Here is a 25925-nt window from a genome sequence, read left to right on the forward strand (position 1 = left end):
TACACAACTGATGATGCAAGACGGAGTAATGGACCAAGTCGGTATTTTATTTTAAAAACAAATCCATACTGAAATGCTCGGGTCAACTTTTTACTTCCCGACCTTTGAAACAAACTTTATTTTTCTCACAGGTTGGTCAACGCCACAATTTCAATGTGACAACGTTAAGGAAAATACTAAATGTGTCGGACTAAAGCTATATACTATAACCGCTGTGTGAATTCAATCAAATTAAAAAGCCACGCCATCCAACCTCATGTGAAGGAAAAGACACCGTGTTGGGAAATACCGATGTCATGTGTGGTTGCAGAAGCTCACACCAAGTATTTTAAATCATAAATACAAACGTAGGACAAATAAAAGCGGGCCTTATAAAATAAAAGTGGGGCGGGATTATTTCAAACACAAACAAAATATATATTTACATTGTTCCATGAAGGCAGTTTGAAACATCAAGTTTTACAAAAAAAAAAGTCTTATCAGCAATATAAGGTTATGTACAATTATATTAGTCTATCTGCCTTTAAGAAGAAAGACCTACTCTATTAAAAGTGTTATCTGCGCCTCTCATCCAGAAACAAGAATCAACGCACAGTTTCCTGAGTTCAGTACGATCAGGGTTCAATACTGCATTGTGCTTTGCTCAAGGCCACTTGGTTCCTCTTTTTATTTCTTTTTTAAATGGAGGGGAAGGAGCGCTGACGCAACAGTTCAAAGTGTCATGGCGGTTGAGAGGGAGGATGGGGAGGGGAGGGGCCTGAAACCAGCAGCACGACCTCTCGAGAGGAAGTTGAAATGCAGGTGAGATTGTAGTCGTTCGTGAGTAAAAAGCACATTTCTTCTTTAAAACAAACAAAAGGGCCCGTTGGGTCGACAGCAGAGTTAGAGGGAGACACGAGAAGCAGAGCGAGAATAAATTCACCCGCACGTCCAGCGGGATGAAATTATTTATACAAAAGTGGATTCTTTCATTTTTCCCCCTTCCTCCTGACAGGTCGGCGGCATTAGGTGCCGAAGGCGCTGACCAACGAGATAACGAGGATGAGGACGAGGATGGCCAGACAGATCGCTATCCACAACTTCTTCTGCATCGGAAGAGAGAGAGAGACAAGAGAAAAAGATTATTCAGAAATATTAAAAAAAGAATACAAATCGTACATTTCTGTATTGATTACTCCACGATGACGGGTGGAGGAAAAGAAGTGGAGAAGAGTCTTGACGTAAACGGATGTTTTTGATGAAGCATCATTTTGAGGGTGCGGTATCCCTTTAAGGGAGGGGTCGCAACCTCTGCCATCCAAAGAACCAATTTTCCCTGTTTCCTATTGCTATCACATCTTATAACGTTTTATATATATATATATATATAGTCATATTATATTAACAAAAACTATAGTTTGATGCATTTACAAAGTTAAGATTGAAATAATTTTATTATATATATGTGTGTGTGTGTGTGTGTATAAATATATATTTTTTAAATCTATTTTTTATGTCAAAGCCTTCAACAGAACAGCTGAAGAGCTCCACTTTAAGGCCATTTGTGTTAACGGGCCGGTACGCCCACGGAAGGGTTTCTAGTGAGTGGGCGTGTCCACGGCATCTTTAAGTCCGACCTTGCGTGCTTTCTGCTTGTACGTGACGGCCGTCGTCGTGTCTTCCTTCGCCTTCTCCACGTAGTTGGACGACTGTTTGATGTTGTTTTCGATTTGGTTCACCATCTCGCCCTGCGGGGATGCACAAAGTGTCAGAATCGGATGCTCGTCCTAACACCCCCCCCCCCCCCCCACACACACACGCACACACACACACAACAAAAACCCTGCGCTGCTTCACCTGCGCCTCCACCTCCATGGCCAGGTACTGGAACAATTCGTGCAGGTCTCGGATGCTCTGCTCCAGCTTCAGGATCTCGTCGTGCCGGGACTCGATCTCGTTCAGGGCCTGCCTGGTGGCCTGGGCGTCGGTCAGGATCTGGAGACCACAGAGAGCCGTTTCTGTGTTAGCTGCATTATAAGTAATAGACAAACAGCAGGCGACCAGTGGTGGAAGAAGTACTCTCTTTACTTCACTAAAACAAAGTACCCAGAAAAATACTCCATGACAAGTTAAAGTTACCAAAAGTAGCTTCAGCTAAATGTACTTCAAGTATCTGGATTAAAAGTGTTCGTTTCACAATAAATTACTTGGGTCCTACGGATGTAATGTTTACATCCTGTATTTTATTCTGATGTTCATTAACGTGCTCAACTTGTATTTATTGAAGAGAAACATAAACATCTGTCCATGCTGACGCTTCAGTGGTTGAGCAGCTTTTTACTGGTGTAGCTGCTTTATATACGGTTTAGTCCAGTGGTTCCCAACATCGGGATCGGACCCCTTAAAAGGGTCATGAGAAGAATCTGAGGGGTCGTTTTTATTCATTTTTAATTAAGCTTCATTTAAGATGAAAATCTTTTTCTGTTGTCTCCCGGACGTCAACGTGGGGAAGCCTTTTTAGAAGTAACATTTCAATCTGCTGAGTAACTAGAGCTGTGAAATAGTAGATTAAAAGGTGCAATATTTCTCTTTAACATGTAGTGGAGGAGAAGTAGAAAGAATTGGAATAATCTGCTAAACTACGAGTGCCTCAAAGTACAACGCACTCCCTTTCCACCACATCAACAGCATCGTCTCACTCCGAGCGACTGGAACACCGACGACTCGGTTTCCTGTCTTTGCTCACCGGCTCTGGTCCACGGCGAGGTGAGAGGTTCTCGTACTTACGTTCTTGATGAACACGTTCGTCTCGCCGCTCTCCAGCATCGCGTCCAGCTGATCGTCCGTCACGTTCGTCTCAGCTGGAAGGGAGAAGTACGTTAGATCACCGGTTGGGTGCAGCAGGTTTGTTTTGTTGTTGTTGTTGCGAGACAATGAAAATAGAAAAACTCCTTCTGAGCTGGAGAGAGAAGAGATTTCTTCAGTCTCCCGTGACGCCGATTAAGAACAAAGATTATGACGTAAGGCTGCAATTTACTTTTTTTTCCACAAGTTAAATGAACCGAAGAAAAAAAGTCCGAAATTCAGTCAGAACAACGGAAAATTCTCTTAATTGAACCATGAAATACGTTATTTTTGGCCTGAAAAATTACTTAAACTAAATAAAATATGTCTTCAAAGGAGATGTTATAATATGAACTTCTTCTAAATCAGGTGGCCGGAGAGGAGACGGCACGTGGCCGGAGAAGAGTCGGCACGTGGCCGGAGAAGAGTCGGCACATGTTGGAGAAGAGACGGCACGTGGCCGGAGAGGAGACGGCACGTGGCCGGAGAAGAGACGGCACGTGGCCGGAGAAGAGACGGCACGTGGCCGGAGAGGAGACGGCACGTGACGGAGAAGAGACGGCACGTGGCCGGAGAGGAGACGGCACGTGGCCGGAGAAGAGACGGCACGTGACGGAGAAGAGACGGCACGTGACGGAGAAGAGACGGCACGTGGCCGGAGAAGAGACGGCACGTGACGGAGAAGAGACGGCACGTGGCCGGAGAAGAGACGGCACGTGGCTGCTGTCATGAGACTCAGACGGCAGCGAAGGAGGAAGCAATCAGCTGAAGAACCACGAAAGCTCAAATGTGTGTAACCGCGTTCTCACTGATTTTGAGTTGCCTCCGTATCCGGTCCACGTTGCGGTCTCTGTACTGGGACTGGATGGTGCTGCAGTGACCCATCAGCTCCACGAACTCCTGCGACAAGACGCCGTGCTGCAGAGAAGGAAACAACGTTTATATATCGCGGGATGAAAAGGCTCCGTGCAGCAGAGTCTGAACGTGCAGGCGATGTCCGACCTGGGTCCGCTGCATCCGAGAGTTGATGGGAACGTACTTTCCATCGTCGTCTCCCTTCTTCGGTTCAATACCTGCGGAAGGAAGACCGATGAGTCAGAGTCAAGTAGGCGAAACCCTCCAGAATTAGAATAGACAGTGTTCACTCGTCGATACTCACTCTTGAGCTTCTTCTGGATCTGAGTCGCCAACGTTTTGATCTCCTCTCGAAGAGTCTGGAGCTCTTTCTTCATGCCTGAGAGAAGAACACGTCTTCACTGGAGGGCAAAGGACTTCAATGCGTTTGACTTTTTGGATCTGCTCACTTGTGGAGCGGCCGAAGGCCTTCAGGGTCACACTCACTCTCCTCCGGCAGCGGCTCCCCGAGCACAGCTTTCTGCTTGTTCTCCAGGTTGGAAACCATCCTTTTGAGGGTTAGCAGACCCTCGTGGATCTCTTGCACCTAAAACCAGTTGTTGTTTTGAAGTCCATGAGCAGAAACATTGTTGCATTTCTAAGTTGATTATTTAAAGAGTTGATAAACAGTTTGTTGGACAATTTTAAAAAATGACACTTTTCTCAGTTTTTTATCATTTTGCTTGATTATCATATGTAGAAGACAAACAAGCGGTGTTATGACGGGAACTTGGGCGTAATAAAATATTCACATTTCAGAAGACGGAGAGTGTACGGTTTTGTTGCAAGGAGACTGGGATTAGCAGAATGGGATTGTTGACTAAACAACATTTAGAAAGTGAGTCCATGTGACTTTCTTCCATTTAAAGTCAGGAGAGATCTTCCTCAGTTTAACAATGTAAACAAACGTGATGCTTAACATTAAAACTCCTCCTTTTCCTGAAGAATAAACTATTTACAAAAGGTTTGAAAACAAGTTATTCAAACTGATCTGCATGTTCATTAATATCATTTTCAACACAAACATTACCTTTTTAAAGAAAGCATCATTCTCCTTGTCCTCTTTCACCAAAGACGTTCCCGGTTTGATCATGAGAGGTTTGCCCTCCTCGTCCTCATCTGAAGCGTCTGCATTCTGCACTCAGATCGACAAAAAGACAATAAATAAATATATATATATACACACATGCAAACATATATATATATATATATATATATATACACACACATATATCTATATACACACATATATATACACATGCATATATATATATAAATAAAATGCAGATGTGCTCCTTAAAGGAGCACAGACGAAACAATAATATATACATAAAAGATATAAACAAAATAAAGACAATACAGATGTGTCCATGATAAAGGAACACACTCAAACAAACAAACACACAAACAAACAAACAAACAAACAAACTGTCTCGGCCTGGTGGATCCTTGAAGGAGACAAGGGCTGAAACGGAAGTCGGGACTAATATGTCGCTAAAGTCTACATGTATAACCGCAACACGTCCCACATCGTTACGTTGAACGCGTATTGTGAAGTTCTTCCTCATGAAAGTTGTCTCGGTTTCAAAGTAACTCCTCTAAACTCGTTAAACTATCATTAACTGCAACGTTTAGCGGGCTAGCGTGCCGAAGCTACAACCTTAGAGACTCACGTTTCCTAGTTCTTTAGTTCGGTCCCGCATCTTGTTTTTGTTCCCAGGACTCGGTCACGATGTCGGAGAAGCTGCGACTCTGCTCCGAAGAGTGAGAGTTGGTTCCCAGGAAGAGAAATTAAACTGTGTTTAAAAGAGAAACTTCTGATCTGCTGTCATTCAACAAGTAAACTCCAAGAGTTCTTCTTCGGGTGTTTCCTCGAAACGTTCTCAAACTCGTTGGCGCCCTCTGTGTCCGCAACGTGTAATGACACCGGACAGATGTGTATTATATTATTTACTTGCAATACTGAATCTGTGTTCATTTAATTTAACTCTTTAATATAGAAAAATAGAAAAACAATATATACATACTTTATGGACAAAAATATATATGGATATATAAAGAAATTAAAGATGTGTATTATATATTATTAACTTGGATACTTGTTCTATGTTTAATTAATTAAACTATTTCATATACAAAAACAAACAAACAACGTATACAAACTTTATAAATATATATATATATATATATATATATATATGTTGACATTGACCTTCTTTATATATATATATATATATTTTAAATATATATATAAATAAATAAAATACAGATGTGTCCATGTTAAAGGAAGACAAAGAAACAAAAACATGTATAGATATAAAGAATATATGTATATATAAAGAATATATATATATAAATAAAGTAAATATGTGTATTATATATTATTAACTTGGATACTTGGTGTATGTTTCTTTCATTCAACTACTTAATATATTTGTTTGTATGTATTTATATTTGCACTGATTTCTACAGCACATGTTGCTGTCTGTTCTAACTTATTTTCTTTAAACAAGGTTTTGTAACCGCTCTCTCCACTCCTCCAAACATTCTAGCTGTGAAAATTGTTAAATTGTTGTATTTATTCATTTTTGGGCTTCTTTAATTTGCCCAGCCTAGCATATTTAAATAACTAGTTCTAAAAACATCGGTATCTGTGTCACAATATATATATATATATACTTATACGTGTATCTGTTACTCTATATGTGTCTCAACTAAACTACATTTCCCACAGTGCACCTGGCAGGAACGTCGTGTCGCCGGCGAGCTGTCAGTGTTTGGGGGGTGTGGGGTTGTAGGGGGGGAGGGAGCGAGGAGGAATCGGTCCAGCATCTCTCGGAGCAGCGGAGCGACGCGGAGGACGGAGACACACACGCATCCGCTAAAATGAGGGGATTTTAGCTCAAAACGCTGGATGTTTAAAAACGTGGATTTTTGTAAAGACTGGCCCTCCTCGTCTGCCGTAGATACGACTTTATTCTATCAATGAGATATGCGGAGTGGCTCAACCGCCCGGTGGTAACGCAGAAAAAACCAAGATGAAGAAGCAGTTCAACCGAATGAGACAGCTCGCCAACCAAAGCGTGGGCAGGTAAGAGGCGGATTTACGAAAGCGCGTTTAAATCGCACGATATGTACATTTGTAATTGGCTGTGACTCAAAACGGCCGAAGCAGGAATGTGTCGGCTGCGTTCGGCTCTGTTCGGCTCTGTTCGGCTGCCAGCGGAATAGTCGTTCCCTCGATGGGGCTTTTTTACATTTTTTTTGTTGCTGCTGTTGCTGCTCAGCTGGTTTGATTTTCACAAAGCATTATCTGTCAATGGAGGTCACAGTTGCAGTGGTGTTTGTGTGCGTACGTGTGTGTGTGTGCGCGCGCGCGCGCGTGAGATTGATTGAGCCCAGCGGGGGAGGAGCGTATCCTCACACAGATGAGGAGGGAGCGGACGTGGTACCCAAGGAGCAAGCAGTGCTGCTGCTCGTCCACACTGACCCGATACGGGCCACGGGGGCACCCTGCTGCGGGCACCCTACTGCGGGTACCCTACTGCTGGATGTCAGGGTGCAGATCACCCAGGGGCCACTGACTGTCTGCAGGGACGTGTGGCTATTTGAATTATTTTAATCAGGGAAGTGTGTCACCATTGATGGACACAGATGTTTGACTTGAACCCAGTGGCTACATCATATTTTACCATATATATATATATATATGTGTGTGTGTGGGGGGGGGGGGGGGGGGATTTGAGAGAAGATCATACAGTTGTCTAAACCTAGAAATTAAATAGCATGTCGAAGATTTTCTCGGTGAATGTGCTCAATATTTGAGCCAAGCTAGCTGTTTAATGCTAAGCTAACTCTCCCCGGGCTCCGCTTTAGCTTCATATTTAGCATAAACATACACGTGTGTGGTAACAATCTTCTCATCTAACTCCCAGCAAGAATAGGGCATTTTCAAAAATTGGATGATTTGTTATTGATTTCACACGGCTATAGATTTTTTTACTAATTATGGCTTAGCCTTTGGTTTTCGAGGACTTGGACTCAAGACGAGTTCCGAGTCTGCGATGGATGCGATAATCTGCAAACATTTAATATAATTTCACTTCAGTTTGGGATGGAGCTAGTTACATTTAGGGTATTTACAGTAATTGATGCATAATCTGTTTTAGTGGAAGCAGGAATATGGTGATTAAAAAAGGGCCTTGGGAAACTCCAACAAATAATGATTATATGAGTAAAAATATGTTGATTCATCTGTTTCCTGCATTCTCTCTGACTTCCTGCATGCATGAATGTCAACAAAATCATATATTCATCATATATTGGCACAGCTCCTATTGAATATATATTTGACTCAATAGGTCAGATTGTGAGAATTCAGAGGGCTGTTTGTGAATGTTTTTTGGAATATACGGATAATGTGACTTGTCAAGCTCATGAAAAGCCTTTCTCTTTTAATCATGGAAGTTAAAGTCCAGGTTTAAATTCAGCGCCTCACACACTTTACCGTTCAAACATGGTGACACGTCACGGTTGATGAGTGTAGAAGTGATTAATCCTCTTAAATCCTGAGTGCACGAAGCCACAATCAGATATTATGCAAATGTAAGAAATGCTTTAGATTAATGTGCTTATGTTTATGTGATTTACTTCTTATCAGTGTGTCTTTTCCCCCCCTGAGTTTGTTAATCTCTCAGCCGGGACCTGAATCTCACTAAATAATAGTCTCAACGTACATGACCCATTTTGGCTCTAACAAGCTCGACATGCTTCTTTTATTATATCAAGAAGTAACTCGTGGGTTTGCTTTTTTTAAATGTCGAGCCCGCAGGCCATTTGTTTGTTTGCAGGGAGGAATCACAGTTGAAAATGTAGCCGCAGCTTTATTCCCAATAGATGTTGTCATGTCTTTGTTTCTCCTTCTATTTGTCAACTCCACCCTCGTGACGGAAACAACCACGTCACATGTCAACACTGCACCTTTGGCAACTTGAATTCAGTGTTGTGTCATTTCCCTTAAAGACAACCCTTAAGACAGAATCATTGTTGTGCTTCTCCTCGAAGAGGACCCGTCCAATCAGAGCACATGCTGATTTGCAACACGCTGTGCACTATGTTTGTCTGTTTGTTTGTTTGCTTGTTTGGCTTTGGCTGACGAAGGTAATGCCCGGCAGAGTGTATCCTCGGCAGAGGTATCAGAAATCCCTCTAGGAAATGTACCCATTAATACAGAAATACATTTTTTAAATACTGGAATTGTGCCTCTTTTTTGCTTGAAGGGACAAAAGCTGTATTGCACTTTAATAGATTAAAAAACAACCAATTATTTGCAAGTATACAAACATAAAATCGTGTGTGTGTGTGTTTGAATTCCCCTCATCTGAGCCGGAGCCCGGTGAGGCGGAACATCCCATAATGAGTTCTAACCTGTATCATAAGAAGCAGAACAGCCGGGGCAATTAGTCCGATTTAGAAACGTGGAGACTTTCACCGCCGGCCACACAGATTATTACGGGGTCAGATCAGACTCAATCATTGCAAATGCACACAGAGAGACTCACAAATGAAAACACGAAGATTCACAAATGCGCACAAAACAATTCACAAATGTATAAAATGTACAAATGCACGCAGAACAATTCACAAATACATTCAAATGCACATGTAAATAAATTACGATTTATATAAATGTAAAAGAAAAATCACAAATATATTTATGCATTTTTATGTGGATGTGTCTATTTAATTGTGGATTTCTATGTATTTATTTGTGGATCGCTACACACTTGCCCGCGGATTTATGAGATTCTTCTGTCGTGGATCAACTCGTAAATGCGCTTTTTTTAACATGGACCTATCTGTAGCCAATCAGATGTCGCCCTCACTGATCCACAAATAAATTAAATTATTGAGAGTGATCTGACCCCATCGGTATATCTGTGATATTCCCTCCGTGACCTTGGCAGCTTGTGTCACCTGCTCTGTGTTGCAGGAATAATAAACAACACAGACCGAATGACAGTCAGTTGCAGGCATGAATTCTTTAATATTTATTAAGCCAGGAAAAGTAAAAAGTCTTGAACCTGGTTAAAAGGCCAAGAACATGAACTTTCTCTTGAGAGAGCCCCGTCAGATTCAGCCAATGCTCGGATAACTATAACTCACAATAATAAGAATTTAAATGACAAGGCTTCTTTTTTGTTCCTCTTCTATTTACTCTAGATTGTATTGGACTTTTTACAAAATAAAAATAAATCTGGTTTGAATCGACGTCAAACGCGATTATATCTGCGTGTTTACCATCAAGTGCATCTTTTGATGGAGGGGAACAACAACACTGAGAGGAAATGCTATTAAATCTTTCATCCCATAATTAATTCATAAACAGTTACTGATTTGGTTTTGGATACATGCAAACAAATGAAGAACGAAAAAAACAACAAGAAAAATTCACCAGTGCGTTAATGAGAATTGCCCCATTAATCCCCAAAACAGTCCTGCCCTTTATGTACTAAAATCAAAGTAAATTAAAGAGTCTATGATGAAGCTGCGGAAAACAAACAAGGAGGGCTCTTATTGCAGCGTCACTGAAATAAAAATGTCTAAGTCTCGTTGCCACAGAAAGGAGGTTGATGACAGCAACCAGTCAAATAACGTGAAGATGTTCATATTGATAATGTTTTTATATAGAACATCGATAGCCAACTTTATTTCACGCTGTCGCTGATATTTTAAGGTTATATGAATACATTTTGTGTTTGTGTTAAAGCTGCATTCTCCCTCTTGACCAACATGGGGCGACTCCTCTGGTTGTAAAGAAGTCTAGGCTTGATGCGTTAAAGCTGCAATCTCTCTACTGTCCACCAAGGGGTGACTCCTTTGGTTGTATATAAGTATATGCTTCATATGTTAAAGCTGCATTCTCTCTCCTGACCACCAGAGGACGAATCCTCTGGTTGTATAGAAGTCTATATAAATGACTTTTCTCTTGATGTATTCCCTCAGTAAACATTGTAAACATGAGTTTATGTCTCAGTGTCTAGTCTCAATTATTCTTCAATACAGCATGATGTCATCATTTAGTACATTATGTTCATTTAGAGTCATACGGTGGATACTTTAGTGCAGGGCTACCTTTCATTCCAAATACGGTAACTTCCATTTATCTTTAGCTAAAAAGCCCCTTAAGAACGAACCTGTTTGTGTACGAGTGATTCTTGCATGAGGCCTTTTGACACAAGACAAACCCAATCAGATGACAACAGTCACCTGATAGCAAAGAGGGTAAATAATATAAATGTAGTCCTGACTGGATCGGGTTATCTATGCAGTCTAAACATCCACCGATCCGCTATCACGTTATCATATCATTTATTTGACTTTATTCCCACTTGGTATTCTGGAAATACCCACATATATTCTTCATTCAGAGGTGTATTGAACTCATCTTGGGCTGGGGGATGAAATGGAAGGTTTACAGGAACATTTAAACGCTTTATCTGTTTTCTCTGCTTTTTGTAGTTTTTTACTCTCCAACAGGCAGCCTCAGCATCCTGAGACTAATAAAGCGTCGCTTCACGACGACACTGCTGCTGCATCGCTGCAGTTAAAGGACGTAGGTCAAGAGAGGTTCAGACACGGCGAGATTCATCTCCCAAACAGTCCGGCTGCACCAGTAATCCTGCGTACACTGTGCGACTGAATGAAAATGTGTAACTCTGTGTGAGCACATGCAGCGAGGTTATGGCAGGAAGGGGGGCGGGACGAATCCTCTTTTAGCGCCGTCACTTCTACTGCAGAGTATTTTTTAACTCTTCCTCTCATTCACATGCTTGTAGATGCACAATTCGACTTCACGGTTTGTGGATGGAAAGAAGTCTCTTTTTTTTAATAAAAACGTGTTTCATCCTGTAAAGCTGAAAAAGGGATGAACGAAGCATGAAGAAAATCTATGAATGAGACTTTGAGTTTCTCATCTCCATCAACGCCTGGAAAATTGTTTTCTTTTTATCCCCGTGGAGGATTCAGGCTGCAGGCGACAAGAACGTATTGCTTTTTATTTGCTCCAATTGAGTTCTGAAACCGTTGGCGGCTGTCAGACTTTTGGCTTTGGTAATTGAAGAGAGGCTTCATGGCTCCATCATTGTTGGGGTTATTCATTTCATGCACGATTGTTTCCTACCCGTCATATTATTCTGTGATTCAGGAACACAACTTGACCCTGATTGATGCGGGAACCTGAGGCCAAAGTCCTTTTGTGTGTGTGTGTGTGTGTGTGTGTGTGTGTGTGTGTGTGTGTGTGTGTGTGTGTGTGTGTGTGTGTGTGTGTGTGTGTTCTCTCTGGTGTGTTGCTCTGCTGGTCTCAGCCGTGGTTTGTTCGGTCTTCGTTCAACATCGTGCTCCCGTCTGTCACTCTGCTCCATCAGTCCGATGCTGGGATTCACGCGGGAAGGAACGCAAGTAAAGATACGCCTCCAATGTACTTACGCATTGTGCGCAACAGGAAGCCTATAGATCCTAATTATTATTTTCATTTATTTTTGCATCGTACAATCGTTTGTTATCTGCAACGTTAGAAGCAGACTTGGATCGATTGTGGACGTTGGAAGTCGGAGACACTTGGATTCAGCCCCCCCGTGTCAGGGCCCCGACCTCCTGACCGCCCGTTGCCCACTCTGTTGCCGTGACCCCGTTGACATCCCATCGGGGCTGCGCCTCCACTGGCTCTTGAAGCCAGATTTCGGAGTATAAATACATAAGGATAGTACAAATGGCTCCATCAGGGAGGGGGGGGCGGCATCAATTATTATGACCGTTACTCCTCGACTGCCGGACCATCCGGCTGAAAGATAATCAACCCATTTGTTAAACATGCTGCTGAATGCGTGTGCTAATTCCAACAACATCCCCAGGATTTGATAATTGATTGGCCTTTATGACTAACATGATTAGTATTCATAGCCAGGCTACTTTACGCTGAATACGGTGTGGATAATGCTGTTCTGGCAGGGAAATTTAATATTTGACTGTTAATGCTCTGGATCAAGGAGGGACCGGACTATAAGCTGGATGACTTCATGTTTTATGCACCCCTCGCTGATTCACACAGCGGGTGGGAGGGGTTTTATTATGGGGCACCACTCTGTGTGTGTGTTTGTGTCTAGCTGTCCGAGTCGTCCTCATTAATCACAATGATAGTCTGTTAATGAGTACGCAGTTGGAAGCTGACCTTTCTCTGTTAGCTTCACTGTATTTACGAGTGGATGAGAGATGCAGCCTGCTGGAGGGACGAGATAAGCAAAGACTATACAACCAGAGGAGTCGCCCCCTGGTGGTCAGTAGAGAGAATGCAGCTTTAACACATGAAGCATAGACTTCTATACAACCAGAGGAGTCGGCCCCTGGTGCAGCTTTAAGGAACTTAAGCTGGGGACTCGGGTGTCCACATACTTTCCAAATATTGTGTAATTAACTGGCTGCATAAAAAGTGATTTCCCCACAAGTCCGTATGTGTTGACCACATGGCGGCCTCTGACACGCCCATGTTACCACGACAACCGAGGTCCCTCGGTTCTGTTGACGCTGACGTAAACCGGTTGCGCTCCACCTTTTGTGTGTGTGTGTGTGTGTGTGTGTGTGTGTGTGTGTGTGTGTGTGTGTGTGTATGTCGAACATACAGCTGTCCTGGAAACATTAGCTCAGTTGTAACAGGGTCCCACCTCACTTTAAAAACACCATGCAGCCTCCGAGAACTATTAAACACCCGAGTGCTATGGAGCCAGAGCACGGCAGGAAATGACATCACACGGGGGGAATGTATCTGTCTGGTTGTGTGTGTGTGCGTGCATGCACTCTTGCAGTATTTTCACTGTGGTAATGGACAGTAATTGGGAAGCCTGTTCTGGAAACGCCACTCAAGCGACCGCATGCCGATGCCGGCGTGCAGACGTCTCGTTCAGAGACAGAAACGCGCGGCGTCAACGTGCTGTCGTCCGCTTCTGCAGACGAGAGTGCTCGCGTGGACGAGAAGGAGGGCAAACGCAATTTACTGCAGCTCGAGGAGACTCCGTGACTGGGACAGGTGCATGCAGGTGTTTTTAAAAACACAACAGGAATCAGCAGTTCAGGAAGAGCCGGTCACACACGTGCTTACGGAGGAAATTGGGGCACTTAAAGCCGAGCGTTATGGAGAAAAGCTTTTATCAGGATATCGGCCATGTCTCACGATGTAGCGTGACATGTACACATTTTAAAGTCTATTTTTGTGTCTGACAAATAACCATTACAGTAGTAATAGTGTCATTTCTCTTAATTGCAATTAAAACTTCAAAACAATTGTGCATAGACACAAAGTTTGATCAAATTATGAAAATAGTTTTAAAAAATTAATCACAATATCATTCCATTGAAAGATGAATAATCACAATAATATGAACATGATCAATTATCATATCGAATTATTGACAAGACTCAACTTCAAGACGCTTAAATTGCGGCCTTATTGCAGCAAATTGCATAAAAATTCGTACACTTTCAAATCTGATGGTCAAATCCAAACACCCCGACATAATACACATGTTTTGACATGCGGTGTGACTTCCTCTCGAGATATCATGCATCATCATACGTGTAAATAGTCATGAATGCATCGTTTTGCACCGATTTGCCAAAATGTGAACAAGCATTGGCACACGTTGTAGTCCGAGCCTAGCTGTGTTAACGCTGCCCGCAGGAAACCCACTGGTCTGTTTTTACAGCCCTCTCGGTTGTCTGAAACTACCAGTCGGGTTGATGGAGTCGAGAAAAGGAATCTCTTCCTCCCTCTGACTCAGCACATCCGTCTTCAGAGAGATCTCCTGCAGAGATGCAGCCACTATTGTTTTGATTTACTGGGGGTTTATTATTTCAATCAGGAGAACAACTCTACAGATAATTGAAAGAGCGAATGTTATACACATGGCGTCATGATTGTTTCAGATACAGCTGGATTCATCTCTACACTCTCTTCGTGGTTTTTAATGCCTCGACAGCTGTTTTTGGTTTGCTTGTCCGTTTTCATGAACGCCCCCGAAAGGGAATTTGCATTTAAGGATGAACTGATTGGAATGTGGTGGTCAAAGGTCACCGTGAACTAACAAAATGTTTGGCTTTGGGCAAAACTCAAGAATTCATATTTATTTATTTGTTTGCACGGTCCTCTGGGACTAATACAGGATTCTTTTATTCTTATCTTTTCGAAGGTGTGGCCAGAAAGCAGCCGCGCTTCCTTCTCCCAATGTACCTGTGGCCTCGTCTCCTGTCTCAGTCTCTTAAAATTTAATGGGTGCTCCGGTGTCAATGTCACTGCCTCGCCGGCCACGGTGTGAGACGAGGGTCACGAGAGGTAAAGAGGACGACTTCACATGCAAGAACAAAATCAATAATTATAATTGTTTTAGATTTGCAGTCAATGAGACTAAACGGACAAACACCCCTCCTGTCCTCGGCGTACACGTCTCGGCCTTTCAGTAGGCTTCAACCCACACAGCCTTGTTTCCGCACAGGTCTCCATAGCAACAGTTGATTTATTGAGGGAGCTGCATGAGATGATAATGTAAACACGCTCCAGGTGACTTAACCGAGAGTAATCATGACGGAGATAATTCTGGCTTTAAGCTATTGGATTTATTTATATTCTTTTGGTTTCATGCCCCCACAAACACACGGGCAGTTAAACTAACTGCGTATTAATGCTTGGAAATGTAAATCATCAGGTTGTTCGGGATCTGCAAATACGAGACCCAGCTGCTTCTGTCTCTCCATCCATCGAGAGTCTTTAGCGTCTTCAGTCGGCCCCCGCACTGAAGCAGAACTTTTCAGCCCAAACCGCAGCAGCTGTCCACACTAACGTGTTATTTTAGTCCAGAAGTGGGTGAGCAGAGCTAATTGTCCTCGTATGAAATGCAAATGGCGACGACCAAAATGACAAACTCGAGGCTTCAAAACATCCGTCCGAAGGCAGACGTGTGACGTCGCGCTGACTTCTGTCCACTTCTTAGGCCCGGTAACCGGGGACGGGTTAGTTGGTGTCCCTTATTTGAGCTCTGTGCACGCTGCTCTGTCCGACATGAGTTTTGGCCGGGTAGCAATCAGCATGCGACTCAGTGATGAGACGGCTCAGTGGCTCATGAAGACGTCGCCGCTGATAGCACGACAGCTCTGCAGCGAGCCGTCGCACAATAGATTCAAGATGTTTTAGGGCGCAGCGAGCTGTTAGCCCCCCCGTCCCGCTTCCTCCTGAGCCGCGGGAAGTTAATCTGACTCGGTGTCTCCGTCGTTTAGTCTAAGGGTTATGAAAGGGGGGGGGGGGTTAGGACCCTGATGGTGGAGATGACTAAATACATTGCACAAGATGAGGGGATTCAGTAACTTATCAGGCAAAAAAACAAAACACCAACTATTTGCTCTATATTTAGTTTTTTTTATGTGAGGGTTTGCTTCTTTTCTATTTTGCATTAATACAAATTAAGGTTTTTGGGCCTATTGAACAAGATAAATCATTGCATTTCATTCTAGAAACGGCATATTTTTGTCAATTTATAGACTAAAAGATTTAATGATTCATCTAAAAATAATCTTTAAGGAACAATGCAATATTTACATAAGAAGGAAGCACCAGAAAGCATGAAAAGAAGATTCTTATTTTAAGAATAAAATGCAGGATGAAAATCTGCTCAAATATGCACTGAGAGCTATTAATGAATAGCCCCACATTTGATTTATATATGCACAACCTAGTCAATGGATTATTTCTTTTTGTAGATGAATCATTAAATTGCTTTGAAATCACGTTGAAATTCCACATCAAAGTAATTGAAACCTGCAGAAATGTGCACAAAGGAACAGCCGAGTCATGAAAAGGGAAGTCTTACTGGATAAAACACCCCGATGTAGGGCTGAGTGGGCTGGAAGCTGAAAGAGTGTATGGTCTGTTTACCCTGAGACTGCTTTGAGGGGAGCTTTACAAAACCATGAGTCAGGATTCAGTGTTGGGCTGTGAGAAGTTATCAAAGTGACGATCGCTGTACCCGCCGTCTCCACAGTTCTTGTTGAAATCTACAGGCGACATGTTTTTGAATAGAAGGACTTGAAGGGTTCGTTTGAAAATATATCTCTTTAATTTATTTTCCTAAATCCTGTTATTTTGTGTGCAATATTATGGAATATCACATCTTACGGGAATATAGTGAAACTAATATCAACTTATTTTGTCTTATCCTAACTTGTCTTAACTTGTCTTATCTTAACTTGTCTTGTCTTAACTTGTCTTATCTTGTCTTGTCTTGTCTTAACTTGTCTTATCTTAACTTGTCTTGTCTTAACTTGTCTTATCTTAACTTGTCTTGTCTTAACTTGTCTTATCTTGTCTTGTCTTATCTTAACTTGTCTTGTCTTAACTTGTCTTATCTTAACTTGTCTTATCTTATCTTATCACGTTATGTCTTGTACGCCTTTTCTATCTATTGATCTATACTATCAGACCAGCCAACATGCATTATTTAAAGTTAAATCTCTTTCTTTATGTTTTGACATGAACAAAGATGAAGGAAACATGCTGTTTCTTTAAAATGTATGTGGCTGAATGTTATTGCAATAATTAACATGTGGAATCAGGATATGATGGATAAAGTAGAAAGGTGCCGAATCTATCCATCCATCCATTATCAATACCGCTTATCCTCATTAGGGTCGCGGGGGCGCTGGAGCCGATCCCAGCTGACATCGGGCGAAGGCGGGGGACACCCTGGACAGGCCGCCAGTCCATCGAGGGCACATATAGAGACATACAACCATTCACTCTCACATTCACACCTATGGGCAATTTAGAGATCAATTAACCTGCAGCATGTCTTTGGACTGTGGGAGGAAGCCGGAGAACCCGGAGGGAACCCACGCTGCCACGGGGAGAACATGCAAACTCCACACAGAAGGACCGCCTCGACCGGGAATTGAACCCACGGCCCTCTTGCTGTGAGGCGACAGTGCTAGCCACTACACCACCGTGCAGCCCTGCCGAATCTATCTCTTTTCATAAAGTTTGCGGCTCCTCTGACACACGTCTACGGAGCTCTGGCCCGGTGTGTTAACCGGATAAGTTTCTCTGGTTCTGATCCCGGCTGGTCACACTTTGAGAAGAATAAAGTGATCAAACTGTTTATTCTCTTTATTGGTTTGCTCCGTCGAGACGTCGTGGGGGCTAAAAAACAACAACAGTTGCAAAGTTATTCCCCGGTCATGGAAGAACAAAATAAATAATTTCATCTTCATTTACAGTCAATATTCTCCGCAAAAAACATGCTGGACTTTTGATTTAAAGCAACACTATGTAACAATTGTACCTTAAAATAACAGCTTGAAAAAAATTGTGCCGCTACAATGACTTTTAATATGGCGATTTGCGCCTCCGCTATTGCCATCGGGGGTCTGTGGGGAAATAACTCCGCTATGTAAGATTCTGGAGCCGCCCGCTCCGGGGCGGATGTACTTCGACCTGCTTTCTGGTTACACAATGTCATATAGTGCCACTCCATGCTCGCAGCTCCAGTATAAGTGTAGCTTTTTTATGTAGCTTTTTGGTGTTGTCAACAATATTGTATTCGATCACACGTACTCCACATTCAAACATTTAGAAAAAAACGTATATAGGCTGAAAACGCGATCGGTATTTCATCTAAACTAATTGTCATTCTTTTGGTTATGTTGTAACAATTCGCCCTTAGCAACTCAAACAAGGGGAAAAGGTACAATACGCTAAAAAAAAAGAAGGGAATGGGCGGATCTGCGAATTCTGGTGTTAACTCTCTTTGCTCAAATGGTCGTAAAAGAAAAACACAGTCGATATGCGGAAACCCAAATGTTATTATATTAAATCAAATTCAATGCATCTGCAAGCCCCCAAAATGAACACATCCACTACAAACAATCAAACCCACTCAAAACGAAGTATAATCCCCGGATCCCGACAGTCCCAAAGTCTTTGCAGTCCCCCAAAACAAAAGGGCCTTTAGATTTGTTGAATATTAGAGGAATATTGCTCTTTCATCCGGCTCTCTCATAGATAATACGTTGGTGTCTGAGATCAAGAATCCTTTCGATGAAAGGACAACATTCTGCACATCGAGGCCTTCACTGCAGTGTGGGAGTTCTCGTTATGAGTTATGATTAAAATAAACACATCTTTGCCTAAAGCAGGTTTTTCTAACTGAGGAACATAGTGGAGCATTTAACAGCGAACGAGACAGATGTTTGGTGGTGAAGACCAAAGGCAGAGCTAAAAGACAGAGAATATTGGACTTACATTCACAGACATGATGCTTTTACTCTTTAACTACTGCATGTGTAAATAAGCAGTGTGTGCGCAAACAGCTTTGCTAAGATGTGTCAATATTGTGTTCATATCAACCCAAGTAAACTCATTTATCGCAGGTTTAAGCTTTACCTTATCAGTTGTAAAAAGTGTGTTGCATTAATTTGACCTCATGTATCCCTGCATGCTGCAGCATAACTGCATATTATACAAATGTTTAACACAGTGTTGCTTTTGAGCTCAATACTAACACACTCTCAATGTCGACTCAGCAGGTATGAACCCAGAACATTTGATCATAAACTAAAGTATTGGATGAATTGAAAAGTTGACCTGACGTCGTCACTAAAAGAAGTCACAGGATCACCAAAGTCGAACAGATTCATCCTCATAAATGTCACTGCGAAACTTCATCTCAATCCATAAAATAGTTGGCCACCGAAAAGACAAACGATATAGTTTGTAGCTGCTCCTTCTCTATCCCCGTCAGCAAATTGAGTCGTTTAGTACGTCACTCCCTCTTCTTTTCTTTTCTGTATCCTCCTGTAGTGAAGCGCCCTCGATGACTTGTAGCTGAGGAGAGCGACATATGCTCCCTGATAACGTAGCAGGTGCTCCTCCCAGTGCATGCGGCGAAGCAGACGTTTCTCTGGCGTCTTCAGAGTCCTCCCCCAGATTGTGATGCAGTCTTTTATTATTTATTTTATTCCCCCTTGTTTTTCCTGCCTCCGCCCATCAGCTCTGCATTTTGTGCTGAGTTGCAGTAACAGTAGCTCCTGTGTGTGTGTGTGTGTGTGTGTCCGGTCGGTCGGAGAGCATTATGACGCCTGATGAAATCACAGCTGACATTTTGCTTTTGCTCGCCTGGGAGTCGAACACGCAGAGATGTTCCGTTTCTTTCGGTCTCGTGACGGCGTGTGCGCTTCAACGCAGTCGCGCCGGAAATCGACTACGACGAAAAGGTGGCGGAGGTTACGATTCCGGTCGGGGGCGTAATATCGCTCATGCGTTGTTTTGACGTTAAAATATTCGATGCCGCCCGCGTGCTGCCTCCGTGCTGATCCGCTGCGATAACGGTCGATGACTATTTCACTGTCGCAGAATGTGGAATGTGGGTCGCAGCGAGGAAGCGAGGCCTTGCGGGGAAGCGCCATAAATATCTCTCTCTCTCTCTCTGGTTTTAATGTGTTTTTGCTTTATTAGGGATTGTGTGTCGCTGCAGCTCACAGGAACAGGTCCAAGGACAAAAGAGCCCGAGGCGAGGTGTTGCTTCATCCGCAGTTTGTTTGGAGCGAGATGAATTTTTGCCTTTTGTGGGGTTCCTCAACATGACGGTGAAATTGCGTGGAGAGAGAGAGAGAGAAAGGGACAGACCCGTGCTGTGCTTGTGTGTGTGTTGTAGTGTTGCAAAGAAAAGTGGGCGATGGAAGAAAGAAAGAAAAGACCTCCTCCGAGGTGCATGAAATGGCTTCGTACACAACTCTTTTTAGGATGACGGTGAACCTCCCGATGCCTGCAGGGTTTTATTCAACCTATGAAACCTGCCTCATCAGTTCATGAGACGGAGGGACGATCATTATATTAATATATATCATTATATTAATTTTCTTTTAGGGTAGGAATATATAAGCATTTTTTGCTTCTTCCTATACCTTTTCAGTCTTTCTGTTTTGTATATTATATAGAATAATATTGTATTGCAATGATTGACTGAATACAACACAACAACAACAACTATCATTCCCTTGATGCACACCGACTAATTTTTGCAGTTCTACGGAAGGTTTTCCTGGTGACACTTCCTTAACTAAATCCAGAGCATGTGGGCCAGTTTCTCTGAACCCTGCGTCCCAGTAGAACAGGAACCTTCTGGTTCTGTCCGACAAGTCCGACATTGTAATATTAAAATGACAAAAAAGAAGAAGAAGAAATGCAGCATTGCTCAACTGTACATGTCATGCAGTTCTTGTCCAGAGAGGTTTAAAACAACAACAATGCGGAGTTGTCTTGGACCTGGCTAAAGGTCACCAGCTCGACGGGCTGCAATAACAGGACGAGGCAGAGAGAAGATGGAAGATGTGTTCACGTTGTCGGAAAGATTTCCCGATAAATAAATTTTTTATGCTAACAAAACATTATTTGAAGCATAGATTGTAGATAAGAAGTGCACATAGTCGTCGTGATCTCGCCAGTTGGTTTGTGAACTACAGTTTTGAAGCTTTGAGTTCGTCACTTTGGCCGTCGCCATCTTTGATCTTAGCAACTAGTGAACAGGAAGTGACCATATTCGTACTGAGGAGAAGTGACGTAGATACCTGTCAATCACAGCAGCCCCCGCTCCGGGAAACGAGGCTGATGAGCAGAGTTTGTGGGCCCGGAAAAGCCAAATGACGTGCATGAAGAAGCATGAAGAGCACCAAGATGGCCGATGGGACCGTTCTGCTCGTGTGGCCTTCAAATATTGTGCAGCTTTAACTTAGTTTGATCATTTATTAATCATTAGATTTGTACTTCTTTAAGAATGCAGTTGAAAGAAACCCTGAAGAATCCTTCGTGAGCGACGTGGAAGTTAAACTAAAGCGCTGGATTTCAGGACGACACTGAGATCACACACACACACGCATCTATAGCTCTCACATACTTCCACATCTTGCTGTTATCTCTTTGTCTCCTCCGTCAGCGACATGGGACGTAGCACCGCGTTCCCCTCGTAGCTGCCTTCCGTCACTCCGTCGTCACTTTCTCGGAAATAGCCGTCGCTCCGAGAGGCCTCGCCCTTCGGCCTCAGACCGAAGAACAAAAAACACGATATACCTCCTCAATTTCGTTATTGTTATTGCAGCGACGGAAAGTAATTAACCTCCTCCTGCCGTGCGATCAATTCCTGTGACGAAGAACGCTGTTGACTGTTTCAAGAAGCCTGCGGACTTCAGCTGCGCCAATATTTACTAATTACTATTGGAGATGATTAATGTTCAGAATTGGCACTGGGCAGGTACGGGCGGCTCTTAAAATGTATCCGGATCTTTTGTCCAATGACACAATATAAATTATATTCCATTTTTCTGGACCACTGAGACACACACATCTGTTTTAAAGTAATATACCGGATGCCTGAACTCTAATGTCCTTATATTCCTAGACAAAAAACAAACAACGTTTGCTCATGTTCTGGTAATCTGATAATAACATGAGAGTAAATGAGTAATATCCTAATTAAAATGTTACTAAATATAGGTAGCACAGTGCACTTAAAAGCTTTGCACTCCCACAGTTCTATTTATTTATTTAGCACAATTGGATCTCTACCCAGGATGAACAGGACAAACCTGACAGGAGGAACTGGAATACACACCTGTGTGTGCGTGTGTGTACAGGGCCTTCAAGAATACACAATAATACCGCTCATTTAACAGAATCTGTCTGTCAGAGATTACAGTGTGTGTGGTTTGAAGTATGAACGTACCAGGCCCTTGAATCCGTATAGTTATCGACGTATTGACGAGGATAAACATGGTGATGTCACCAGAGAACCGTATCCTGATGGTCACATGAACCGGAGCCATACGGCTCAATCTGAGGCCTCAGAAATCGACAGAATCGCCGGTAATTACATTCCATCTGCAGCATGTGCATTTGTGACAGCATGCCACTGAGCCTCTGTGTGTGTATATAAATATATATATATATATATACAGTGTATATGTGTGTGTGTGTGTATTACTATAAAAGAGCGCCTTGGCTAAGTGCTGACAGACATTCAGAGGATCTCCCAAGGCGGCTATTTGCCAGATGCACACGAGGAGGAAACATCCCAGGCTGAACGCCACAACCTCTTTTATACACGTCAGCAGAATCTGTGTGTGTGTGTGTGTGTGTGTCTGCGTGTGTGTTTGTGTGTGTTTGTCAGAACGTATAGATCTATTTTGGATTTGGTGCCAGGAACGCCATCATTCATAGAAGAGGATAAATAACTTGTAGTTAATGTTCTTTTTGTTGGCTTTATGTTTATGTTGTTGTTTAACTCTGACATCAGTCATCGTAAAACACAGATTGGACAGAAGAAGTGGACGTAGGCCGCGTATAACGTCTCTGGCAGCCACCTGTCAATCACAGTAAGCCCCGCCCTCAATCACAAACTGCTCTATGGTCTGTTTGACTCTAACATATCCATAATGTACTAAATGATGACATCATGCTGAAGACTTGAAACTAGAGATTGAGACATAAACTCATGTTTACAATGTTTACTGAGGGAATACATCAAGAGAGAAGTAGAGTCATTATATAGACTTCTATACAACCAGAGGAGTCGCCCCCTGGTGGTCAGGAGAGAGAATGCAGCTTTAACTCATGAAGCATAGACTTCTATACAACCAGAGGAGTCTCCCCCTGGTGGCCAGGAGAGAGAATGCAGCTTTAACTCATGAAGCATTGACTTCTATACAACCAGAGGAGTCGCCCCCTGGTGGTCAGGAGAGAGAATGCAGCTTTAACTCATGAAGCATAGACTTCTATACAACCAGAGGAGTCGCCCCCTGGTGGCCAGGAGAGAGAATGGAGCTTTAACTCATGATGCATAGACTTCTATACAACCAGAGGAGTCGCCCCCTGGTAGTCAGGAGAGAGAATGCAGCTTTAACTCATGATGCATAGACTTCTATACAACCAGAGGAGTCGCCCCCTGGTGGTCAGAAGAAAATGCAGCTTTAACACATGAAGCATTGCAGAACCTTATTTTCCCAGCGCCAGAGCAAACATTAATCCTCATATCACTTTTTCTTGGTGCTTTTGTTGGTTGGAGGTTGCTTCTTATTTTGTTGATTAAAATGAGGGGAAATCTTAATGATTTTTAATTGGCAATTAAATCTTCCAATTACTTTTGTGCTTCATTTCAAATGTAAATGTCGAATTTCATTTTTAAAAGTATAGCAAAACACCCAAAGTTGCATCTTGTAATTGTTTTATTTCGTCCGACAAATTCAACAAGATTGACTATCTTGTATGATGATGAGCAAATCTTAATTTTAAAGAAGCTGGAAACTGCAACTGGTTGTTCTTTATGATGAAAAAAAAATGCTTACAAATTAATTTAATGTCAAAATACTAAACCAACTAATTGTCTTTTATTTGTTTTATTCAACTTAACATCTGCAGCATTAAGACCTTCACTAGCCTTTAGGAGCTGGAACACAGGCCCTATGTAAAACTACACCAGTTTACAGAAAACAGACGTATCGGTGTAGCTCACCACACATCTATAAATAGAGGTGGTGTAACTTGCCGAGACGACACTCTCTGAGACTTCACATTTTCTCCAGATCCTTGATTTTACGGATTTCTCCTTCAGTCTCAGTGCTTCCTGTGTTTCTCAGTTCTGAAGTCCACACATGACTCTCTGCAGTAGATCAGACTCGTTGTTTCTCTGTGTAGAGACGAGCATCGTCATGTGCAGAAGCTGTTATGTGGAACGATGGACATTTTCAAGAAGCTTGAGGTTATTTATATAATACACACAATCAATGAATTTCCCCAGCCAACTCAGTGCGACCTTTATAAAATATATATATTATATATATACATATATATGTATATTATAAAGGTTTATATATAAATGTTTATATAAATTAGGTTTATATATTTATTATATATACATATGTATGTATATATATATAACGGTTTATGTATATATTTTTATTATATATATATATATAACGCTTTATATATGTATATTTATTACATATATATACTGATATTATATATATGTATATATATAAAGGTTTATATATATATATTTATTATTATATATATATACTTATAATATATACAGGACTGTCTCAGAAAATTAGAATATTGTGATAAAGTTCTTTATTTTCTGTAATGCAATTAAAAAAACAAAAATGTCATGCATTCTGGATTCATTACAAATCAACTGAAATATTGCAAGCCTTTTATTCTTTTAATATTGCTGATTATGGTTTACAGCTTAAGAAAACTCTAAAATCCTATCTCATAAAATTTTAATATTTCCTCAGACCAAGTAAAAAAAAAAAGATTTATAACAGCTGAGTGTTTGTCAAGGCTCAGGAAACCCTTGCAGGTGTTTCGAGTTAATTAGACAATTCAAGTGATTTGTTTAATACCCTACTAGTATACTTTTTCATGATATTCTAATATTTAGAGATAGGATATTTGAGTTTTCTTAAGCTGTAAGCCATAATCAGCAATATTAAAAGAATGAAAGGCTTGCAATATTTCAGTTGATTTGTAATGAATCCAGAATGCATGACATTTTTGTTTTTTGAATTGCATTACAGAAAATAAAGAACTTCATCACAATATTCTAATTTTCTGAGACAGTCCTGTATATGTATATATATTATATACACTACCGTTCAAAAGTTTGGGGTCACTTAGAAATGTCTTTATTTTTCAAAGAAAAGCACTGTTTTTTCAAGAAAGATAACATTAACATTGGGGCGGCTGTAGCTCAGTGGGGTAAGAGGGCCGTCCTGCAACCGCAAGGTTGTGGGTTCGATCCCCGCTCTCCCCATTAGTTGCAAGTCGAAGTGTCCTTGAGCAAGGCACTGAACCCCCAGTTGCTTCTCGGGCGCTTCACCGCAGCCCACTGCTCCTTAATAACCAAGGATGGGTTAAATGCAGAGAACTAATTTCCCCTTGGGGATTAATAAAAGTGTATATTTAATTTAATATTTAATTTTAATTATTTAATTAATCAAAAAGACACACTATACATTGTTAATGTGGTAAATGACTATTCTAGGTGGAAACGTCTGGTTTCTAATGAAATATCTCCATAGGTGTATAGAGGCCCATTTCCATCAACTATCACTCCAGTGTT

General features: G+C 41.9%; 2 protein-coding genes across 2 annotated transcripts in view; one reads left to right on the forward strand and one right to left on the reverse strand.

Moving 5' to 3' along the window:
* Window positions 1-26: 26 nt before the first annotated feature.
* Window positions 27-5570, reverse strand: stx4 (syntaxin 4). The gene is made up of 10 exons (XM_056429150.1): window positions 5391-5570; window positions 4748-4852; window positions 4165-4264; window positions 3983-4057; window positions 3826-3896; window positions 3633-3741; window positions 2767-2840; window positions 1837-1974; window positions 1617-1727; window positions 27-1085 (listed from the first exon to the last, which is right to left on the reverse strand). Exons 1-10 carry the CDS (start codon window positions 5418-5420, stop codon window positions 1005-1007), a joined length of 894 nt encoding a protein of 297 aa, XP_056285125.1. The 5' UTR covers window positions 5421-5570; the 3' UTR covers window positions 27-1004.
* A 1011-nt stretch (window positions 5571-6581) lies between these two features.
* LOC130203255 (rho GTPase-activating protein 44-like) overlaps window positions 6582-25925 on the forward strand; it is a 70372-nt gene continuing 51028 nt past the window's right edge. The window contains 1 exon segment of the mRNA XM_056429239.1: window positions 6582-6808. Within this exon segment, the coding sequence (XP_056285214.1) occupies window positions 6756-6808 (53 nt within the window). The 5' untranslated portion in view covers window positions 6582-6755.

This window comes from Pseudoliparis swirei, chromosome 13 (assembly GCF_029220125.1).
Source record: "Pseudoliparis swirei isolate HS2019 ecotype Mariana Trench chromosome 13, NWPU_hadal_v1, whole genome shotgun sequence".
NCBI classification, from domain to species: domain Eukaryota; kingdom Metazoa; phylum Chordata; class Actinopteri; order Perciformes; family Liparidae; genus Pseudoliparis; species Pseudoliparis swirei.

What these genes read in the sequence shown, in the direction of transcription:
- stx4 (XM_056429150.1), bottom strand. Translation starts at nt 5,420, where the DNA reads ATGCGGGACCGAACTAAAGAACTAGGAAAC. An exon ending in ATGATGCTTTCTTTAAAAAG is followed by an intron (nt 4,265 to 4,747) that starts GTAATGTTTGTG and finishes AACTGGTTTTAG; the next exon opens with GTGCAAGAGATCCACGAGGG. An exon ending in GGAGCCGCTGCCGGAGGAGA is followed by an intron (nt 4,058 to 4,164) that starts GTGAGTGTGACC and finishes TTCTTCTCTCAG; the next exon opens with GCATGAAGAAAGAGCTCCAG.